Here is a 24,300-nt window from a genome sequence, read left to right on the forward strand (position 1 = left end):
GTTACCTTTTAAAAATTAATTTATTTTATTGATTTGAAAGGGGGAAAGAGAGAGAGAGCATGCTCCCAACTGCTGGTTTCCAGTTTCCTGCTACCTGCAACACCCAGGACTGGGCCAAGCCAAAGTCAGAACCAGGAACTCAATCCAGGTCTACCATACAGGTGACAGGTATCCAGCTACTTGAGCCTACACCTGTTGCCTCAAAGGTGCACATTAGCAGGAAGCTAGATTCAGGATCAGGGCAGAGCGAGGACTTGAACCCAGGCATTCTGAAAAAGGATATTGGCATTCCAAGTGGCATTGGCATTTTGTCTGCTGCCCCAAGTTACTGTTTGTTTTTAAAGATTTATTTATTTGAAAGGCAGAGTGATATAGAGGAGGGAGAGAAAGACTGGTTCACTTCCCCAAATGACTGCATCATCTGGGCCTGGGTCAAACTGAAGCTATGAGCCAGAAATTTCATCCAGGTCTCCCATGTCAATGGCAAAAGCCCAACTGCCTGGACCACGATCTTCTACCTCCCAGGTACATTAGAAAGAAGCTTGTTGGAAGAAGAGGCAGGACTTGATTCCAGACACTCCAGTGTAGGATGTGAACATTCTTTCTTTATTTTTTTTTTTTTTAGAAAGAAAGATTTCTTTTTTTTTTTTTTTTTTGGACAGGTAGAGATAGTGAGACAGAAAGAGACAGAGAGAAAGGTCTTCCTTCCATTGGTTCACCCCCCCCAAATGGCTGCTACTGCCGGAGCTGTGCTGATCCAAAGCCAGGAGCCAGGTGCTTCTTCCTGGTCTCCCACATGGGTGCAAGGGCCCAAGCACCTGGGCCATCCTCCACTGCCTTCTTGGGCCACAGCAGAGAGCCGGACTGGAAGAGGAGCAACTGGGACTAGAACCTGGTTTCCATATGGGATGCCGGCGCTGCAGGCGGAGGATTAGCCAAGTGAGCCACGGTGCCGGCCTCAGGATGTGAACATTCTAAGTGACAGTTAAACCTCATGCACCATACACGCTTGCACCTTCCCCACTAGTTATCATTTAATTCAATTTTTTCCTTAACTTTCTGAAGTATGCTCATATATTCTCTTTGTAACTCAAGTATTAAGGCTTGATAGGAGGATTATAGCACTTTGTAGACATAAATTGTGATATTAAGATTACAGTATAAACTAGTGATTAGCATAGCTAACCTACAAGGAATTTACTTGAACCATAAAGCAAATAAAAGCAAATATTCTTTTTCTTCTTTTTCTTAACATTAGGTCATGGAACTAAAGGAGTATTTGAGCTTCTGTCTGGATGGCGGAGAACCAAAGAAAATCTGCCCTTCAAAGACAGGGTAGCAGATGCCTATTCTGATGTGATGGTCACCTATACCATGACCAGCTCCCTGTATTTCATCACCTTTGGCATGGGTGCCAGCCCATTCACAAACATAGAGGCTGTCAAGATCTTCTGTCAGAACATGTGTGTCTCCATTCTGTTGAATTACTTCTACATTTTTTCCTTCTTTGGCTCCTGTCTGGTCTTTGCGGGCCAACTAGAGCAAAACCGTTACCACAGCATCTTCTGCTGTAAGATCCCGTCTGCAGAATACCTGGACCGCAAACCTGTGTGGTTCCAGACAGTGATGAGTGATGGGCATCAACAGACATCCCATCACGAGACGAACCCCTACCAGCACCACTTCATCCAGCACTTCCTCCGCGAACATTACAATGAATGGATCACCAATATCTATGTGAAGCCATTTGTTGTCATCCTCTATCTCATTTATGCCTCCTTCTCCTTCATGGGGTGCTTGCAGATCAGTGACGGAGCCAACATCATCAATCTACTAGCCAGTGACTCCCCAAGCATTTCCTATGCCATGGTTCAGCAAAAATATTTCAGCAACTATAGCCCTGTGATAGGATTCTATGTCTATGAACCCCTCGAGTACTGGAACAGCAGCGTCCAGGAGGACCTACGAAGACTCTGTAGTGGATTCACTGCAGTGTCCTGGGTGGAGCAGTACTACCAGTTCCTGAAAGTCAGCAATATCAGTGCCAATAACAAAAGTGACTTCATCAGTGTCCTACAAAGCTCATTTTTAAAAAAGCCAGAATTCCAGCATTTTCGAAATGATATCATATTCTCCAAGGCAGGGGATGAAAACAACATCATTGCTTCTCGCTTGTATCTGGTAGCCAGGACTAGCAGAGACAAGCAGAAGGAAGTCATAGAAGTGTTGGAAAAGTTGAGGCCCCTGTCCCTCTCAAAGAGCATCCGATTCATTGTGTTCAATCCCTCATTTGTTTTCACGGATCATTACAGCTTATCTGTCACTGTGCCTGTTCTAATTGCAGGCTTTGGTGTTCTCCTGATGTTAATCCTGACTTTTTTCCTAGTGATCCATCCTCTGGGAAACTTCTGGCTAATTCTTAGTGTCACCTCAATTGAGCTGGGCGTTCTGGGATTAATGACATTATGGAACGTCGACATGGATTGCATTTCTATCTTGTGCCTTATCTACACTTTAAATTTTGCCATTGACCACTGTGCACCACTGCTTTACACGTTTGTATTAGCAACTGAGCACACCCGAACACAATGTATAAAAAGTTCCCTGCAAGAGCATGGGACAGCCATTTTGCAAAATGTTACTTCTTTTCTTATTGGGTTGGTTCCCCTCCTATTTGTGCCTTCAAACCTGACCTTCACACTGTTCAAATGCTTGCTGCTCACAGGGGGTTGCACACTTCTGCACTGTTTTGTTATTTTACCTGTGTTCCTAACCTTTTTCCCCCCTTCCAAAAAGCACCACAAGAAAAAGAAACGTGCCAAACGAAAGGAGAGAGAAGAAATTGAATGCATAGAAATTCAAGAGAACCCTGATCATGTCACCACAGTCTGAGGGGGTGTAGACTAATGGATTATTTTTCTTTTCCAGTATTGCACAATGATGCAGGGCGAGTTAAGCTCAGACCTCAGCTGCTTGGGCTGGCCAGGGGTAACAAGGCAAGTCAGAGCACGAGTGCATTACTCATGACACATCCAAGTGTCTGCTTCTTGGGGGGAAGAGGGAATAAACACGAGGGGGGAAGTTCTTTGCACCCTTGTTCTCCACAAAGGATAAGTTTCTGGACATGATCTTAGAGCTTTTCCAAGGAATTGACAAATCAAATGGAATGTTAAGGTAGAAGGGCAAAAGAACCAACTACTTTTAAAAAGAAAATGATTAGGAGAGATGGAATAGAGAAGAAATGTGGGCCGCCAAACAGGGGAAAAGACATAGGAAATGTCAAAATCACCATGGCACTTTCCTTGTTTGTTTTTTGAAGACTGGTCAAAGGAAACCTATGCACTTGGGAAGTACGTATTTAATCTTGTCTAAACCAAAGGTCTTCCCAATCCATTTTATGTGTACATAAATATGTATATATGCTTTATATACATATACTTATATTTGTCTTTAGTGTACATTGACATTTGTATGGAGGAAGGTGTCCATTTGCAGATAGGCTGGCCTTTCTCTAAAGAGTCACATCAGCCTTAGCCAAATATTTAGACTCACTGATGTCCATTCAAAATCAATTCAAGTGTCTCTGCAGCAACAGCATTGTTCAACTGTGTAATAAACAATGGTGTGGGTTCATTTGATGATACATATCATACTGTCATTGAGACTTGCTTTGGATGATGTATCAAAAAAAAAAACTCAAAAGGCACTTGAATTAATTACCACATGGACAAGGTTTAAATTATCATGTTAAAACTAAATAGTTGATATGGTTTTTCATTGGCTTTTAATATTTTTCAGTATTTGGAGGGCTGATAAGGCTACCATCAAAGAGCTCAACCACCTGCAAATGAGCACTTGATCCATACTTTCCATACATATGTGTGTAAGGGTACATAATGTGTGTGTGTATGTGTGTGTGTGTGAGAGAGAGAGAGAGAGAGAAAGAGAGAGAAAGAGAAAATTCCATAGTTACAGCATTCTTGTTTTAGATGTTGAAAAATATACTGCCATGGAATACAAATAATTAATGAAGGAGAAAGGAAACATACCTAGGAAACATGTTTTAAAGAGAAATAGAACTCATGCACCATCAATTGGTTCTTAATGTAAGGAAAATATTCTAATCCTATAGACTTTAGTGTGTTCCTTGCATTAATATTTGGAGCATTAACCCAAGCCATGATCATTATAGTAGTGATCACAGCAACAATTGCAATATCATTTTGTAGCTTCTTGCAATATCATTGTTCTTGTTACCTGGAAAGTTGCCTCCAAGGGTGATCAAAGTTCTCCACAGGTGGAATATTAACTGTAACTGCTGCTGAATTCTTTCTCCAAAAAAGTACTGAGGTCAATGTTTTCATTGAGTTAAAGTTTAAAACTTCATCCTAGCAGATACACTGAGTCTGTTGGGTGCTTATAAGGATTAATGCTGTGTTTCCTGTTGCAGAAAATTACTAGAAAATGCCTTTTCCCACACCAAATAGTAACATCATTTATTTCCAGGTAGGACAGAACAAATGACCAGTTGATTGTAAAATCTTCTAGTAAAGTCTTTTACCTGGAAGAAATCTACTGTTTCCCCACTAACTTTGGTTGTATGTTGCTTTGTTCTTAGATTCAGATAAGTTCAGAAAAGAGATTTAAAAAAATTGCATTCTGGTAACAATCTTTGGAAGTGAAACAGATTAATGAAGTAATAAAATAACGGCTTTTACAAGTAGAGTTTGCTATATTATGAAGGACAAGAGACAAGACTCTCTAAGATGTAAACACCGAAGTAAAATTTTATTTATTGAATAGAGTTTGTTTTGTCCTATCTTGGAGCTATTCAGTTTCTACTAGAAATGAGCCATGTCTTTCCCATTGTGTTTTTGGGGGCACAAAATCTAGATATTTGAACATGGAAAATAGTTACCTGTTATAGGGTTATTGTTTTTACATCATTTGTAAATTCATGTCACAGATAACCCTAGACTTTTGCCTCATGAACTGCTGCGCTAGGATGAACTGGTGTTTAGTTCTAATGAACCTCCAAACCATGATCTCATCTCTGATGTAGAAATGTGTGAGGAGTTTCTCTGTTTTTGTTTTGATTTTAGAAATGAGCAGGGGAGGAATTCCCTTTTCACAGATACCCATCATGGTAAAGGTTTTTTTCAAAAGGTGACATTTAATGAGGTGAGAAATCCCATTAACTATCACTCCATTTGTTTCCAGGATGTGCCACACTCCATTCCTTCACTTAATTTTTAAAAGCTGGCCTACTTGAACCACTTGAATTCATTACCACAGATCATTCCACAGGAAGTGTGATCTATAAAGGAATAATTAAGCATGCTAGTAGAAAAGTGTACATGGGGATAGTAGTGTGTGCTACCAAACCACTAGGGCAGTTCTCATATGTTTCTACTCAGACAGTCCCTATTTATGTGAGGAAAAACAATTCTTTTTTTTAGATTACATCTTTAAGGAAGGAAGTATCTAAAGTAAATATAAATTTCTCATTGTCCAAGTGACTAGAGAGCTGGCATTTTGGAATAGACATTATCTTTTCCAGGACACCATGGTACTCTATAGTGAAATGTAGCAATAATTTACTGAAATGGAATTTCTGGTTCTGGAAGAGTCAATCTACCACCTAAAATGCCTTAACTCATTCCTAAGAAGTAATTTAAACCCAGGAAGAAATCTGAGTATCGTCTGACTTCCCAACTTCACTGTGAAACAGCTATTTCCAAGAATTCCATTTACTGAATGCCAAGATACATCCTAAAAGATGAGATCATGATTTGCAGGTAACTCCCACCAAGCTCAGCATTTCCTGGTAGCTTGTGTGCACCACTCCCTAGTTTTACAAGCTTATCCTCATTATTTTGTTCATTTGTGAAGAACTGAGAGTGTTCAAATTACAAACTTATATCTGCTATCAACAGATGACAAATCCACTACTAAAAAAGAAAAAAACCTATGGGAAATAACTCATATTTGAGTATTTTGTTCAGTTGAAATGTGTTTTTCTCCAAAATGAGGGAATTTTTTAAGTTTTCAAACACCACACATTTTCTTTATTTAAATTGAAATGTGGATTGGTTTCCTCCCACCAGAATATAAATTTGAATTAGGAAGTATCTTGTAAACTCTATTTTTCGTAAAGTTAATAAAGCTTCAAAGAGGTACTCACCTAAATTACAGAGATTCTTAATGTCTCCTGGTTGAAGTTAATTACTGGCTAACTTAGGGCATACAAACCATTCTATGCTGGTTACTGTCTTTGGAAATGAAACTTAACAATTTTTAATGAAAGGCATGTTTAGATGTCAGCCCATGAATTCTTGCAGTGACCACGAGCCTCTTTGATAGTTGTGCATGAATATTCTATGAAAGAATTGTCCTTGGTTGTTGTGTAATGTTAGTGTCCCTGTTCAATTTTACTCCCATTTCTTTCTAAAGTTTAGGCTTTACCTTGTGAGGTAAGAAGAATTATGGCAAGTGAAATTCCTACAGTGCTATAATAGCCATCCTTGTACGTTGAATTCAAGAATGTGAAAGCTTTGCCAATTTTGTAATTATCCATAGCACTTTCCCATGATAAGCTAATCCTTATGGCCTGTAGTTAGAGCTAGGGATTAACTATTGCCATTCAGAATTACATGTATTTTTATAAGTTGACTGTAAATATCATAATTACAGTCACATATTTTATTGCCAAGTAGTATGAATGCACAGCACTATGCATGCATTGTTACTAATAGTACATATATTATTATTAAACACACTATTTTCAGGGTTATTGCACATTTCATTAAAATTCTCATATCACTTGTTCATAAATGCCTCATGGGTTTTGGTCCCAAAGGACTGAAGTCCACAGAAAGTTCCTCACAGGGGAAGTAATTTAAAAAGTACTTCCAAGGGTCTCAATCCTAGCTACCCCTTCCAGAATGTTCTCTGGAATATCCTGGTAACTCATCTGGCTTTCAGGTCATAAGCCTCAAAGATCTTGCATTAATCAGTTAGTAAATGCACTTTCATGGCCTTTATTTGCTAATCTCATGGTGAACCAGAGAATATAATACCTTGAGACTAGAGTTTAGATATTTTCTCCTAGCAATTAGAGAATTGAATGAGTTGCTGAACCTCTTACCAGAAGGATCTCTGTTCTCTCTGATTTGTTGGTGGTTATAAATAGTATTGATAGTCTTTTCAAATGTGAACCTGAAAACTGTCATTTATTCCAATTCCCTTTAAAAACAAAAAGCAACAAACAAGAATTTCTTGGTTTTTTGTGTGTTGCCAAAAAAAAAAAATGCCCAACATTGAGTCAAAACCTTATTTATAGCTGAATTTGTTTGCCCTGAATTCTCCCATTCAGAAACGCAACACAAACTCCACACCATCACTATTGTATAGGCCTCTATACAAACTCCTTTATAAAGCAATGATCTGCAGTTACAATGTATAGGGAAGAAGAGGTTTTTTAATTTTTGTTTTACTTTTTGCCTTCAAAATGACTGCTGCAATATTGACCCAAACAAAAGCAGCAAAACCATAAATGAAAGCAACAAGCCTCTTTGCATGACATCCAGCATAGGAAAGACTGTGGATAAGGACAGTAATCATGTTCTAGTTGGGAGATAAAGAGGCATTGTTCGAAATGTGGAGTTGGATCAGATAACATTCAGAAGGATTTAGGGAGATAAGCCCTATATATCTATAAGTAGATGTGAGAAGTAGAAAAATTCCTCATATTTTAATGGTTTAGATTACAGCACAGAGAATCATGTGGTGCCTCGAAACTACAGTCTCTTAACTGCTAGCAAACTTGATCACATGCAAATTGAGCCCACTTGAAGACCCAGTACTCATTTGTCGGATTCCTGACCTGGTCTTTGCAGCAAAAGTGATCCTGAATTTCCAAGCACACACCGGAGTCATAGACCTTTTTGTAATTGAAAGTGAGAAGCTGAGGAGACTGAAAAAAAGCTTCAAGTAAGTGCCCAGATAGCATTTTTCATTCCCAGGATGGCTCTTGGCATTGTTTGGATTTTGACACATAAAGAATACTTTCTTTGATCAGTTTTCTCTGTAATTAATGAGGATCTTTCCATTGCTGTTAGAGAAGTCACTTGCTTTTCTTATGAAATGAAATATAATTTAAAAAGAGCAATATATAGGATCAAGTGTATGTTTATAGTTTAGACGGTGAGTCTGTGGATCACACTGTATCTCTTCTGCATCTCTGAAGATGTTGTCAAAATTATATGGGCTTACACCCTAAACTGAGAACCTCTATAAAGTAGATGTTTTTAATATAATAAAGCATTTGTAAATGAAGTCGTTGCTAATTTTGAAGTTTTATAAATCATAGAAAACCAATCCCTACAATTTTTTCAGTCAAAGCTTTCCCTAAGAGAGCTCTCACAAGTCATGCTAATCATAAAGCCTGAAAATTTTTTTAAAATTTTTGAAAAAAAACCTTTGGTACAAAGGAGCAAAAATCATCCACTGGCTATGTGTGATTGCTGCTCTGTGACATGTATCTGTATTATCTGAGTTGGGATTTTCAGAAGTTCTAGTTACCCATACAGCTAATGGCATGGACTGATAGAAGAATGTTAAGATCTCCTTCCCTTCTGTTCCATTGTAATTACAGCAACCAAATTACCCAAAGGGCATTGTCAAAGAAATAAGCACTTACACATTTTGAAAAATTTCATTGAAGAAATTCTAGGAATAAAGGTGTGAGATTGTTATTGGTGAAAAACAAGCGCAGTTTGTTATAAATAATTTACTTTCTAGTCCCATATAAACTTAGCTTATTTTCTTGGTAGAGGCAGGCTATCATACGTTATGGAGGACACTTGTGCTATCTAATTTTTAGATGGACAATAGAATTTCCCACTGGAAACTGATGCCTTTGTTTGAGTATATTGGGTAGATTCACTGGTTCTTGGTATTCCTATTAACAGAGCTGGAAAAGAACCAGATTATCTATACTCCTGGTACTGTCTGCAGCACCTTTTTTTTTTTTTCAGCATCTATTTTCAAGTAGAATCAGGAAATTCTGGCATCTTTATTACTCAGACATAAAAGTGATAAATTAGGCCTCAAAATTCACCAGTGCAAATATCCCAAAGTTCTACAGAATTTCAGCAGCAACTTTATTATGCTCTCTTGCTAGTTATGCATATTTTTTCCAGCAATTGGCTTTCTTGCTTTTAAATAGGAAATCTGTCACAACTTGAAAAGGGCAGAGATCTCTCCAAGCTACCTCATAAGGGTATTTAAAGACAAAATGGCATGCAACCTTGGACTAAATGGCAGTACATTAAAGCCAAAAAACAGCTGTATTTATCACCTCTCCTTGATGCTCCTTCACTTTGTCAACTTAGACTGAGCTAAATGTAAAATGAACATCCCTCCATGCAGCCCTACTTATACATTCACATTCAGGCAATATAATATTCATCAATATGAAATTTCTCAGGGCAGTTGCTTGGTTGTTTCTCTGCAGACAGCCTAGAGCACAGAAAATGGTTCAGAATGAAAATAGCCTGACATTGGCTTTGAGGCAGTAGTCTACCTAGTAAGAGGTACACTTAAATAAAGGAAAAATTACAAGCGCCCTTTTTATCCATGGAGGGAAAATGTTTGTTTAATTGTCCTAGACAAATAGAAGAAGGTAAAGTTACGAATAGCTGGTAATTTACTTAAATTTCTTTTCCATCATTGCATTAATTTCTGTAAATTAAGCTTCTGAAGTGCAAGTTCTAGGTAGAACCTTAGAATCAGTGAGAGGAAAACTACTATGAAGATAAATTCTTTCCTCATATATAGACAACTTATAGGAATTAAGGATTTTAAACAATTTTATTTTCTTTTTTTCTTTTTTGACAGGCAGAGTTAGACAGTGAGAGAGACAGAGATAGAGTTACAGACACAGAGAGATACAGAGAGAAAGGTCTTCCTTCCATTGGTTCACTCGCCTAATGGCTGCTACAGCTGGCACTGCGCTGATCCAAAACCAGGAGCCAGGTGCTTTCTCCTGGTCTCCCATGCAGGTGCAGGAGCCCAAGCACTTGGACCATCCTCCAATTCCCTCCAAGGCCACAGCAGAGAGCTGGACTGGAAGAGGAGCAACCGGGACTAGAACCTGGTGCCCATATGGGATGCTGGCACTGCAGGTGGAGGATTAGCCAAGTGAGCCACAGTACCGGCCCCAAGGTTTTTATTTCCTTTAGGCAAATGATTGGATTTATTCATCAGCCATTTTTCAATCCACATTTAATATTTTTATCATTAATCATATTGCTTTTTTCCTCTGTTCAATTTTTTATCATTTCCAAAATAACTTTTCCTCAAAGCAATTAGAATATTTTTCCTTAGGCAAAAATGAGCATGTCTAGAAAGAGCTGAATAAGAGCTCAGCAAAATTATACTAGATATGTGAGAGCACATTTGCAAGCCCCAAAGTTTGGGGGAAGTACTACTCATTATTTATGTGTGCATGAAGTTGAAATTCCCCATTTGTTTTAATAGTGACAGCTGACACAGCACAGGACATTCTGCTTAGCAGACATTCAATAGTTATCTATTCAGGGAAAAAATAAATAAAAGAATCTTCCAGCCTCTGACTTTTCAGCCTGAGACCTAATTGAAAGAATTATTTAACAATCTCAATCTGTAAGAACTCTTATTTGGATGTTTTTGTTGTTTTCTGGAATTCTCTTTTATAGCCAGTTATACTGGAATGAGCTCCATTATATAGGAAGAAATTTAGATTTGTTGAAAGTGTTTTTTCTGATAAGTTGAAACGCTAGAGACTAGAACTATATATATCTTCATAATATACAAGAATGGAATGTTACTGAACATAAGAAAACTATCAAAGAATAGGAGTGATTAAAGAAAGTTTCAGCAAGAAAATTTTATAAAATGCAGAACTTCTGAAGAGAGGATGAAGCAACTGAACTAAAATTTGAGAGGTTCTATTTTCTGTTTATTAATTTGGCTTTAAAAAATAAACACATCAGAAGAAGTCTGAAAAACTGAAACACAGAAATTTCCAAAAGCTTGACTATTACCCCTTCAGAAAATGGGACCAGAAATTTTAGGATCAAGGTTCACTGTGGATGAGGTTCTCAAGCACCTCTTGATTGCTGGGGATAGTACTCATTTGCTCAGAAAATATTTGGAATCATCTATTGGTCTCTGTGCTGACTTTGAGGAATAAATACTATGTTGAGGGAATCTGTGGCTAGGATGCTTGAGAAAAGCAAAGAAGCAATCATGAATTGATCCACTTTGAAGTTAGGATAAGATTCTAATAGAGATGGAAGACTGATACCACAGCCTGGGAGAGAATGGAATATAGAAGGACTTTCAGATGGAAAGCAAGTTGTACAGGGTAAAGGCCCTAGCAGAGGACATGACATTAATAGGGACCTAAATGAGAGTGGAAATGGAGAGGAATCTATTCTAAGTAATATTATAAAGCACTACCAGGATATGGGGAGCTGTTCTGAGTTGGAAGAAGGATCATGGGAAAAAATAAAAATAAAAAGCTCTTTCTGAGATGCCTTATTGGGTTTCAATGCGGTCAGAAGTTTATACATTCTAGTCACCCAGCCTTCAGTTCTGTATTTTATCTGTTATGGTCAAGGATACAAAAAGTAAGTAATATCATATGAACATATTATCTATTGCTTAGAATATAGTGATTATAAGAGTCAGTCTAGGACTTAAGTTTGATTCTTCTGATGGTGTTATGTTAAAATGTGCTCTATATCACAAATGCCCACAAGCCATCTGGGCATCTCATCCACACCTGGTGTTGCTCAAAGTGCAAGAGTGAGAGACTGACTTGGATCAATTGGAACCCAAACCCTCCAGGAAAAACAATTCAAACTATCAGGTTAAAAATAATCATCTATGTTAATATCATTAATTTTATCAACAATTCACATAATACCTATCTAATAGGGTAGATTGTGTTTTCCCTACATTATAAATTGTTTTAAGAAAGAAAAAACACTGTAAACAAGTCCTACATCCCTATGGTATATCATCTTTTCATCATAAATCAGTACGAAAGGTGCCTGTCCAGAAAAGTCTAAATTCCAGTTATGTGATTAGAAATAGCAGCACATATGTTTCTCCCCCTGCTTGTCCTTTTCTAAATGCAAATTTAAGACAATACACTGGTTCAAATGCTTAAAACTGTTTTTTAAGTCACTTGCTTATGATTCACTTTTCCTTTCTTTGAACATCCCAGTGAGGTATAATAAATTACATAATTTGAGGCATAAAATAAAACCATTTATACATTAATATTTTCATTTTTTAGTTAGAGTCTTAATTATAATTAGCACTCTCAAAGACCTAGCAACCAAGACTACAAGGTAATTTTGAGGAATATCTTTAAACCTTCATACGAGAAACAAGCATTTCCTATTGATGCTGTGCAGAGCTACAGATAAGGCCGAGTTGCTCTGGGGAGGTCCCATGTTGGAACTTGTTCAAGGGGACATCTGTTCACAGCGTTGTGATGGATATAAATCCACCAGTCAAGTGGCCTTGGGAGACTGGCCAATAAACATACTACAAGAGACATTTTGGAAAATCCCAGTATTAGCAGCACTGATGATTCTCAAATTTTGCTATATATCAGAATGACCTATAGAGATTTTTTATTTACACAAAGGGAACAGATTTCATGCATTTCATATATACATTTTAAGAACATAATGATACTTCCCACCCTCTCTCCTCCTTCCTTATTTATCTTATAATTTTTGCAATGACATACTTTCAATTTACTTTATAACCACAAGCATAATCCTCCACTAAATAAATAATTCAGCAAGCTGTAAGTAAAAAGACCACTGTTCCTCAGGAGTATAGACAAGGGCTATAAAAATAAACAAATATCAAGATGTTGGTTTCATTTATATATATATTACCTTTTTGTATTCTATATATTAGTTATCACAAATCAGAAAAACTATGTTATTTCTCTTTTTGGGACTGGCTTATTGCACTAAGTATAATTGTCTCCAGTTGTATCCATTTTGCTGTGAAAAACAGGATTTCATTCTTTTTTATGGCTGAGTAGTATTCCATTATGTATATCTACCAATTTTATATCCAGTAAACAATTGATAGACATCTGGGTTGATTCCATATTTAGCTATTACAAATTCAGCTGCTATAAAGTTAACTCTTTCATATGCTGCTTTATTTCTTTTGAGTAAATTCCCAAGAGTGGGATGGCTGGGTCACATGGTATATCTATTTTCAGCTTTCTGAATAATCTGTATATTGTCTTCCATAATGGTTGTACTAGTTTAGATTCCCACCAACAGCGAATTAGTGTACCTTTCCCCCCACATTCTTGCCAGCATTTGTTATTTTTTCATTTTTGGATGATAACCATCCTAACTGGTAAAGTGAAACCTCATTGTGATTTTTATTTGCATTTCTTTGATGGCTAGTGGTCCTGAGCATCATTTTATGTGTCTATCAGCAATTTATATTACATAATTTAAAAATATATTTTTCATATCCTTAGTCCATTTCTTAACAAAACAAACCTAGAGAGATTTTTTAAAGTCCCAATGCCCAGATTTCATACCAGATGAATGAAGTCAGCATCTCTGGTAGTGGAATCCAGACCCCGACCCCAGTATTTTTATAAGATCCCCTATTGAATGCAATGTGCAGCAAAATTTGAAAGTCAACGTCTTAGACCAAAAAAGTCAACAAATGGGCCGGTGCCATGGCTCACTTGGCTAATCCTCTGCCTCCGGCACCAGCACCCTGGGTTCTAGGCCCAGTTGGGGTGCCGGATTCTGTCCCGGTTGCTTCTCTTCCAGTCCAGCTCTCTGCTGTGGCCCGGGAAGGCAGTGGAGGATGGCCCAGGTCCTTGGACCCTGCACCCGCATGGGAGACCAGGAGGGAGCACCTGGCTCCTGGCTTCCATAGCAGCCATTTGGAGGGTGAACCAATGGAAAAAGGAAGACCTTTCTCTCTGTCTCTCTCTCTCTCTCACTAACTCTGCCTGTCAAAAAAAAATTTAAAAAAAAAGTCAACAAATTTAATCTAACAAATATTAATAGAGCCCTGATATTGAGAGAACATTTAAAAGCTGCAAGATTAAAGCATCTGTGTCATCTATATCTAGAACACAAGCAAGAACTTGTGTAGAGTCCCAAAAGGAGTACCCAGAAGGCTGAGAGATTATTTCTAGTAGAGCCAGGCCTAGTGGTAGTATATTACATTTAAGACAGCACTTCAATTCTTTGGCCCGAGATTATTGACCATATGGTATGACCAGCCCAAGAAAGCCATACAACAACAAATACATTAATTTGCAATTGTGTAAGTATTGGGTGAGGTATCTGGATCAAAAAATAAGTTAGTAGAATGTTGTGATTTACATGATAAAAGTAATAACGGCCTAAAATAGAATTGTAACCCTGAATATAAAAAAGAAAGAAATATGACTTGGCTACCCAAGAACTTTTGAGAGTCCAAAACAACAGAATATAGTACCCAACATTGGAATATTCAAATCTGTGGGCTTGACAAATACTGTGGATATTACAATAACCAATCATTCACCCTTTGCATGACCTATTCATTATAATACTCTAATTTATATTTTAATAATAATACTCCTGTGGTTTTTAACATGTAAAAGCTATTGTTACCATGAGAGATGAGGAAATCACTGTCTTCCCAGAGAGATTTATTTGGTTCTCTGTTCTTAGGGAAAAATTGGTTTAATTGTTTCACCTTTTAAAAACAGAAAATAAAAGTTGACTCACAGAAAAAAAAAGCAAATTTTAAGAAAACTAATAGGTACATTTGATCTTTTGTACTTTTGTTAAGATTGCTGGATGTTCAGGTACATGATATCTCTATGTATGCAGTCAGAGAATCTACAATAATATCCAGAGTAACCGACATACATAATTACACGTCAATTTAATCATAAAATGTTGAAATTTGTATTTTGTGGAATTTATTATTTCAGTTGACTTAGAAACAAGATGACTGTTCTTCCCACAATTAGACATCTGGTATTCAGTCATCTTTTCTGAAAATTTTTGTAAGATACCTGTATTCTACCGTAAAGACATGGTGTTGTCATTTTTAACCATCAGAATTGGTTAATGTTGAACCAGTATGTAAAATGTAATTTTCACCATATATCCTTACACAAAGCAATTACATAATTCAATAGGGTCTGTCTCCATTTAATTCATTTTACCTATTGTCCTGTTCAACAAATCACAGTTAAAAATATGTGCTTTTTTTAACATTAGTATTAAAATGACCATACATAATTCACTTAAACTCTTTGTGTCCTCTACAGCTTTCATAGAAACTAAAATATGTAAGGAAAGGTGATTCAACTATGCTCTAAAAAATTTGGATCTTGGAACCACAATGGCATGCAATTGGGTCACAGAACAGTTCAATCATCCACCTCCCTTTGAGTCACAGTTTGCACCAGGTAGCTTACTACAAAACACATAATCATGCATTAATTCATTCACTCATCAAATATCTCATTCAATAAGCATCTTAGACTCATGTACGTATCAGGCTTTGAGAATAAATGCAAAGAGAAATCCAGTGTAGCCAAACCCATCAAGGAATTTAGAACAAGGAACGTGTGGGTGAGATAGTTACGCATAATTTTCACAAAAGTACTGGGTATCATTATGGAACAGTGATTCCCAGACCTAAACATGCATCAAAATCACCTGCAGGGCTCATCAAACACAGAGCTCAGGCCTCACCTCCAGAGTCTCTTATTCAGCGGGTCTTGAGGAGCCCATGAAAATTTGCATTCTTAATAAGTTCACAGATTATTCCAATGCTACTGGTCTGAGAAACCACACTTAATATCACTTAAAAAGAAGTTCATGAACAACAGTAGACTTTCTGAGAACAGCTGAATAAAATCTTTCTAGAGAAGGAGGTGAAGACAAGTTCAGCTTCTCACCAGCAGGCCTGAAAGGCTACAGGGTCAAAATTTGCAAGGGCATTTTAGGCTACAGAAACAAAACTGCCTGACATGAGGCTGGGCTTGCCAGGTCTGCCTGTAGATAAAATTCATCTGGAAGGCTGGTTCATCACCCCAGGTGGGGTCCTTAGCAACATGTATTTGCAACCATCTCCTAAGAAGTTCTTCTAGTGAAAAAAACTTAGGACACATTGAGCCAAGGTATGAAATATTAAATAATATACCTTTTTTTTGAGAAGTCCTGGTGTTGAGTGTTTCAACCAGAATGCATAGGTTGGCAGAAAATATACAGGACATGAATTAAGTTTGAATTTTTAATAAACAAGGAATAATATTTTTAGTCTAAGTATGTGCTTTGCAATATTTGGAACCCATCATACTAAAAACTGTTTATATGAAATTCAAATTTAATGTTTTTTATTTGCTAAATTGAACAACATGTAGGATATAGGATATATGTTAGACAGGAAGAAGGACCAAAAGAAATGAGACTAAAGCAATATCATATATCTATAAAACAATATCACTGTATGTAGGATGATACAGATTTAGCACATTGCTAATGAAGCTTGTGGTTCAGAGTCCTCAGCTTGCATAAGTCCTTCCAAGGTCCCGGATATTCCCTGGTAGTGAGTTCACATCATCATAGGTTTATAAAATATTTACAAAAGTAAAAAGTAAAAAAGTAAAAGTAAAAGTAAAAGTAAAAGTAAGTATCAAGCAGAACATAAAAAGAACACCAATAAATACCAGCTCCATGGGGGAAATATTAAGTACTGTGGAAGCCAAAAGTATTTGAGGATATTTGTGTTCTGTTCTCATGAAGAACTGCTACTTGAAGTCCAAATATCTTCACCACTGGCAAAATGAAGTGTACCCTTTGATTTACCCTACATGTGTGCAATGAATTTCCCAGTGGCATACAGAGAATATTCCATTTCCCAAATATATCATCATAAGACATTATGTTCATGAAGCCTCTTAAAGAATTAGTGTCCTATAGGCAAACTTTAGAAGATGTTCTATTAAGAAGCTTATCTTTGTTACCAAAGTGCAGATATGTGTTTAATGAAACTTTATTAAAGTTCCAGATAAGATGTAGTAGGCCTGTGTAAATCAGTTCTTATTCCTAAATAATATTGCTGCTTCTAAATAATCCTGTGATTTAGCAGAAGAAAAGAATACTTAAGGGAAAATGATTCACCACCATGAGTAAGTTAATTGAGAGTCTGGGTTTCCACTAAAAGAAGATAAAGCTGATTTTCCCCTCTGTTCCACTAGAAATTTTAGGAATGAGAAGTAAATAAGTGGAAACCAAGTTGAAAGAGATGAAAAAGAGGAAAATGAGGAGGAAAAAAATTACCAAAATTTTGATCTAGAAACCAAGTGCATTAATGGCCTGATATTTTATTTTTCATCCTCTTAGAAATTTCTACAACAGTATAGCATGAGGAAAATTGTTTTTCTGATAACTTTAGTAAAGAGAAATTAGTCTACAAAATGCATTTTGTTGAAAGTGGCTGTAAGCAAATTTTTGGTCCCAACACCGCCTGAACTGTGGTGTATGTCAGGTTGGGATTATTTTTAAAAAGTCATATTCTAACAAAAGCAATGGTTGGTAAACCCAACAATTCATTAAAGATTGCTCTACAAGGTCAGGCTGATCATTACCAATACCTTTAAGAACTGTTGAAACTCAGAGTCACATGCAAAATGACTCTAGGGGTCAAACATCTCCTTTCAAACATTTCATTAGGTTATCTTTGTGAATTATGTCTAAAGAGTTAGAGTACATAGTTGTTTTCAATAATAGGAAGTATCAACTAAAGGTTCACCAAGACAATGCTTATTGGTTGGAAGAAAGCCTATGAACAACTGGAAATATGGGCAGAAATGTTGAAACTGGGAATTAAAATGGTATGATGAACTAGCCATGCAATTCATTTACCAATGCATTTAAAAAACATTTATTATGTACCAAATACCAAGTCCTGTACAAGGGCAAAGCAATGTTCAAACTGAGCAAATGAAAAAAAAAAAAGATTGCTGAATATTAAAAATAAGAAAGCAACTGTTTAACTGAAGCACTTGTAATGAGACATTAGTAAGACCAAATTATTATTTACCTGCTATTAAACTAATCTAAAAATTGTTCAAAATCTTAATTTTTGTTGGCCATTAAAAAATAAATTACTTTACATTTTTATTTGTTTTTTATAACAAGCATTAAAGAATGTTAGATGTATTGGGGGTAAAATGGTAAGCTATAGAAGACAAGAAAACCAAGTAAATTGATTAGTGAGTTAACAATACAGAAGATATAAACTTAAGGGTATAAATCATTTTGCTTGAAATTAATACAGCAAATTAATGAGTATAGGTACAATCTGGCTCTAAAGCTCATACCATTACCCATGGAAGAAACATTGTTCAATAGCAGAATCAGGCAAGAAATGAGACACAGAGGGAAAAGTAAACCTAACAAAAGTACATTCACAAAGAAAGTTATGCAGTCATATCCCACACTATTACCACTTCTCATTTTTACTTAAACAGCAACGATTAAGATTCAGGAGGATGGTTTCAATAATGGGAAAATCATGACTAACTGACTTGAGGGGAAGGGGAAAGGCTCTACTAAAATAGAGAAAAACAATCATTTTCCTTCTGGACACTAGGTTCCGAAGCATCTGTCCAGTTTGAAATTTAGCAGAGGAGCAATTGTAATACCCCAAGCATTAGACTGAGACTTATATGTTCCAGTAAAGCAATGATCTTAGAGACATCAAATGGCATCTTCTTATCTTCTTCATTCAATTTCAGCATGGAGCACAAGTCTGCTCACTTGTTGGGCAATACTCAGGGTATTCCTCCACTGCTCATCCATGACCTAATTACTTAAGTAAATGAGTCTCAAGAAATATGTCAAACTAGTGAAATTAGATTTTTGTAGCCTTCTCTCTGATATATTTATAATTTCTGACCCCTACTGATATCTCTGACCTTGCTAGGTAACAATATGCAGAGAAATTTGAGTCATGAGTTCTGAGGAAGAAACATAAATAAAAGCAGACCTTGCAGAGGTTCGGTACTACTACTAATCAAGGAAAGGAGGTTTTACATAGATGGAACCGCTATTTTCTTCAGACAAGGGGAAGAGGTCTACAAATGTATAGAGACCTCTCTCTCTCTCTCTCTCTCTCTCTCTTTTTTATTTGACAGGTAGAGTTATAGACAGTGAGAGACAGAGACAGAGAGAAAGGTCTTCCTTCCATTGGTTCACTCACCAAATGGCCGCTACAGACGGCGCTGCACCGATCCGAAGCCAGGAGCCAGGTGCTTCCTCCTGGTCTCCCGTGTGGGTGCAGAGGCCCAAGCACTTGGGCCATCCTCCACTGCCCTCCCGGGCCACAGCAGAGTCGGACTTGAAGAGGAGCAACCAGCCTAGAACCCGGGACCCCTTTGGGATGCTGGCGCCGCAGGCAGAGGATTAACCAAGTGAGCCATGGCGCCGGCCCCTAGATATCTCTTGATTAGAATGGGAAAAGAAGTTCATCACCAGACAAAAACAAGAATTCAGTGAATCTATTCCAAGTTCCATTCTAATGTGTTTGTTTTCATGGCTATATTGTCAATATTCTTTAATTTTCTCATCCTGAATTGTAGATTTCTTTATTTGTTCTTAACTAACAGACAATTTAATGTATTTCTTTCATTTGATTACCCTGAGTTCAGTATTAAATTCTGTAGGAGATAGAGCAAATATATGATGTAGTTTATGCCCCTAAGTTGATAATGATATCTTTGAAGATGCTAATAGAGGAAACAGTCCAGAGCAATAAAACAGAACTTAAAAAATAATTGATGATAAATTACATGGTTCATGGTTTAGACTTAAAAGATTGATATCAAAGATTAATGGCATTAAAACACTTAGAGAAAAAAAAACGCACCTTCGGGTAGGCCTTGAAAAAGGCATTGGATCTGCCTAAGCAGATGATCCAGCTCTTCACAGATGTTGACTGAGGAGGAAGATTCAGGAAAGAGGGCAAGCTCCACTCGGTTTTTCTGAATACCTCCTTCTCTGTAAGCACCGCCCTTGCCCCGGTCTCTGTTGTTTTCTCTGCGACAAGTATGCACCCTCTTGAATATTTTGCTCCCACCATCCTGAATTCTCTTCTTCCCCCAAATAAACATAAGTCTTCCTTACTTCTTTTGGGCTTCTTATTACCTACTAGATAAGTATTGAACATTAGAAAGACCATCCATGACCATCTTATAAATAAAATACATTGTCTCTTTCCCTGTTCTCCTACTTAGTGTTGTATTTGTTTATTGTGTGTCTAACCCCAGGAGATTGAACGCTCTTTGGGGCAGATTTTTTTCTGCTCTATAAACTGCTCTATCTCTAGTACCCTAGAACAGAGCAAGGCACATATTAAACATTTAATGAACATTTAGGGAAGGAAGAAAAGAGGAAGGGTTGGGAAAGGAGGGAGGGAAATAAGTTCAAAGTGTGGACCAATTTCAGGAGAAACTTTGCAGTTTAAGGTCTTTCAATTATAAAGTTAAAGCCATTAGATGCATCTTACTATCTAGCAGTATAGACTTACTAGCAAATTTGAAAGTTTCCTTGCCTTTGAATTCCTTGCCAGGTAATACTGACATGTAGCTCTGCATTCCCTTAAATATTTATCAATAGCTTAAATTTTAACAAAAGCCATGGTTTCCTTTGACAGAGCAGGGACTGTTCTCATATCCCGACTTGTCAATGGAAAGAAAATGAAATACAGCTGAAAAGTGAAAGATTATCATGGTAGCCACAAATCAAAATGAGAGCAATTGCTATGCTAAAGCTTCTCAGGCTAAAGAAGTAAAAAATACTGCCCCAAGCCATTTTCAGCTGGACTTTTAGGAGTATGCACACAAGCACACAAAGCATCCTGACATAGCGTGAGTGAAATACATCATCTGACGCTCAGGAACATTCCTTCTTCCCTCAGAATGAATAATGTATTGGTATTCCACCTACTGCTTCCAAGCTCACATTAATGATTCATTGATTAATCTCAAAAACAGATGCTTGTAATTAAATCACAGGTCCTATAAGATCATTAGCTACATATCTAATAGCTGAAAGAATGAAGGTGAAAGTGGATGTTTTAAATGTGTTGATTCATGAAGGAAAATGGGAAGCATTTCCTGTACAAATCTGACATTTCTGTATTGTTTGCCTTTCTTGAAGAAATCTGTCACCTACATTATCATTTATATGGAACTTCCTTTAATTTCCTTAATGCTAACAGATTTATTATGCAATTTCATCCACAGAAATTTCAACTCAGATGGCTAATGGAGTGTACGTTTATTGCTTGTTCAACTTTCCTACTGTTTTATATTTCATGCCTTGGTTTATTCCTCTTAGAATCTTTCCAAAATAACATATAATTTACATGTGAAGCAACATTGCATTATTTCTGGCAGAAAATGCATTATTAATTATACCACATAGGTGTCAGCATGTACAAATTTTTCTGAAAGTATTATAGATAATATTTGCTTGGGAAGTGTGATAACTTTTATTTACATTAATGTTTTCATTTCTGCCTTGCTCTCAGCTAAAATTCCTACTTATATTTTTATCCACTTGAAGTTGAGGTAAGCTGAGTATATCCAGTTTTCTTCCATACACATTACTATGTCCAACATAAGGAATTTGTTTAGAGTAAGGTAAATATTAAAAACCAAAATCAGCTTTTCTTCTTACACCTGTATCTGAATCCAGACTTGGAGGACGCCTGTCACAAAACTGAAGTACATCTCTGAGCACCTCCCCTCCCCTATGATCATCAGGATATTCGTTCATGGCTGTCACTTGCTATATAATTACTAACTGATCACTTTCTAAAGAAGTGTGCAATAAGTGATTGCAAGGACAACACTCAAGTTTAAATGTCCACAGATGGGGTGATTCTGCCACTTTAGCTTGCAAACTAAATTAACTAAACTGGTTCAGATAACTTTGTGTTTGAATTTGGGTATCAGACATGAAACAATGACATCTTTAGATGTGTTACCTTCAGGCCTCATGGTACTAATATAGAATTATTTAGAAATATCGTTTGCTCCAAAATTACTACAGTGAAATTAACTTGGAAATATATGTGTAAAAGTGCCAGCTTGCAAAAGAATATTTAATGGATGTTATTTGTCTGTTTATTCTCAATGTAGTATCATCCTTTTTAGATTACTTCATTCACAACTTTTTAATTGCCATTCCCCAAATGAAAGTAAGTAATGTGTTAACTAATTAGCAGCACTTACATTTGGATACCATTGCAGAGACACAGGAGCACTTTTAACTGAACAACTGCGGGTTCAAACGATTTGGTGATGGTAAGAAATTGATTCATTGCAATGCAATATTTTTAAAAATTATAATGCAATAAAGAAATGTAGGTATTGCATATGACTTCTACCCAGGCTCCTTATTTATTATGTGGACACAAGATGTATTCTTTTATCTTGCCAAAAGACCGTGGTCAGGAAGTTTGTTTGATGCCAACTTGTTCTAGGACAGAAGTTTTAACAACATATTTTTTAAATGATATAGTATTTTAAGGAAGAAAATGCATATTCACATGAAGCTCTGTATTGTCAATGTGCATCTGTTCTTACTATTCTGGAGAGAAAAAAATAAGATTTCCAGTTTTCTGCTGATCTGACATCACTTCTCATAAGCAGCACAATACACCAGCAAAGAGTTAGCACCACTCTCATACAAAACTGTTGAAAGAAAAAGGAATTGTTCTGAAAACATGTAAAGCAACACTGATCATATATAGTTTTTTTCAGGTGGGGAAATATTATATAGTATGAATTCTTGTGTCTAGGCCTTCTTCAAAAGATCATTGGGCTGGATCCAGGAGACTCAAGAGCCCCGTAAGCAATCTGGATTATTTGTCATGCTTCAGCTTTTGGCAGTTTTGATTCATTACCAATTATTAATATCATTATTTAAGTATGAATATTGTTCATTCTCATCATGAAAAGCTATCACAAACAAATATGGATTTATATAAAGGTTGATGATGACTATATGCTTTTTTATATTAGAAGACTATGTGAAAACAAAATTAATCTAATGAATGCAATTAATTATTTTAACTTTTCTATTAGGTATAAAATGTTCATAAAATTATTCTCTCTATAATGTACCAAGATTTATCAGCTTGTGTAATTTTTATAATCAAAGGAGTCTGGTTTTCTAATTAAAGTTTTGTCAAAGAAAATGAATTGTGTTTTTCTTTCCTTCCTTGGAGGCCTATTATTAAAATGCCAAAACTACTATCCAGGCTTTCTCTCCTCCTCTATGTGGTATGCAAATAAATTTGAATGCAGCCAACACACCTGGATCTGGGGTTCTTTCAAATTCCCACTACTGGGGAAAAGACAAAAACAAAATCCTTTTTCATATTGGAATACCACTACAAGAAGCTAAAACCAATAGGCCCATGTAATTAAAAGCTGAGTATGTGGGGTACCTAATCATGCTTACACAGAAGATGCCCTTCCAAGGACCAATATTGAGGTGCAATGGGTGAAACTGCTGCATGAAACTGGCATCCCATATCAAGTCCCAGATGCTCTCCTTCCTACCTTCCTATCCAGCTCCCTGCTATCGCACCTTGGGAAGGCAGCAGGAGATGGCCAAGTACTTGGGCCGCTGCCACCCATGTGAGAGACCAGGGTGGAGTTCCTGGCTCCTGGCTTTAGCTTCACCCAGACCTGGCTATTGTAGACATTTGGGAAGTGAACTGGGAGACAGAAGATATTTCTGTGTCTCTGTCTCTCTGTCTTTCTCTCTCCGTCTCCCCACTCTGGCAATCTTTCGATAAATAAGTGAATGAATGAATAAATGAATGAATTTAACAAAAAGAAGTTACCTACTCCCAATTTGGGGAAAATCATTAAAATGTGATCATAAACATTCTCAACCTTCCTCAAAATGAAGCTGTCAGGTCTCTACACCTTGCAACTCTTAAATATTTTATTCTAAAACCCAAATGAAAATACTTGATATTACCATGAATATAATCACTGAATCTCAAAATCATGCTATTGTAGGAAATAATAACAAGAAAAACCATGAGAAAAAAACAAACACTAATGTGCATACGTTGACAATGCCATTACAATACTTCCTGTGGAAATGTAAATGAAAAAAATGCCTGATAAAAATTTTATTCAGAACTTTTCTT

The 24,300-nt window shown here is 36.7% G+C and overlaps 1 protein-coding gene across 3 annotated transcripts in view; it reads left to right on the plus strand.

Moving 5' to 3' along the window:
* The window catches only part of PTCHD4 (patched domain containing 4), a 219,744-nt gene extending 195,948 nt beyond the window's left edge, over positions 1–23,796 (plus strand). For all 3 annotated transcript variants that reach the window (XM_051854648.2, XM_017345172.3, XM_051854649.2), the window contains one exon: positions 1,259–23,796. In XM_051854648.2, coding sequence (XP_051710608.1) covers positions 1,259–2,892 — 1,634 coding nt within the window. In that variant the 3' untranslated portion in view covers positions 2,893–23,796. The remainder of the gene's footprint in view (positions 1–1,258) is intronic.
* Positions 23,797–24,300: the final 504 nt, after the last annotated feature.

The sequence above is a fragment of the Oryctolagus cuniculus genome, chromosome 5, assembly GCF_964237555.1.
Source record: "Oryctolagus cuniculus chromosome 5, mOryCun1.1, whole genome shotgun sequence".
NCBI lineage: Eukaryota > Metazoa > Chordata > Mammalia > Lagomorpha > Leporidae > Oryctolagus > Oryctolagus cuniculus.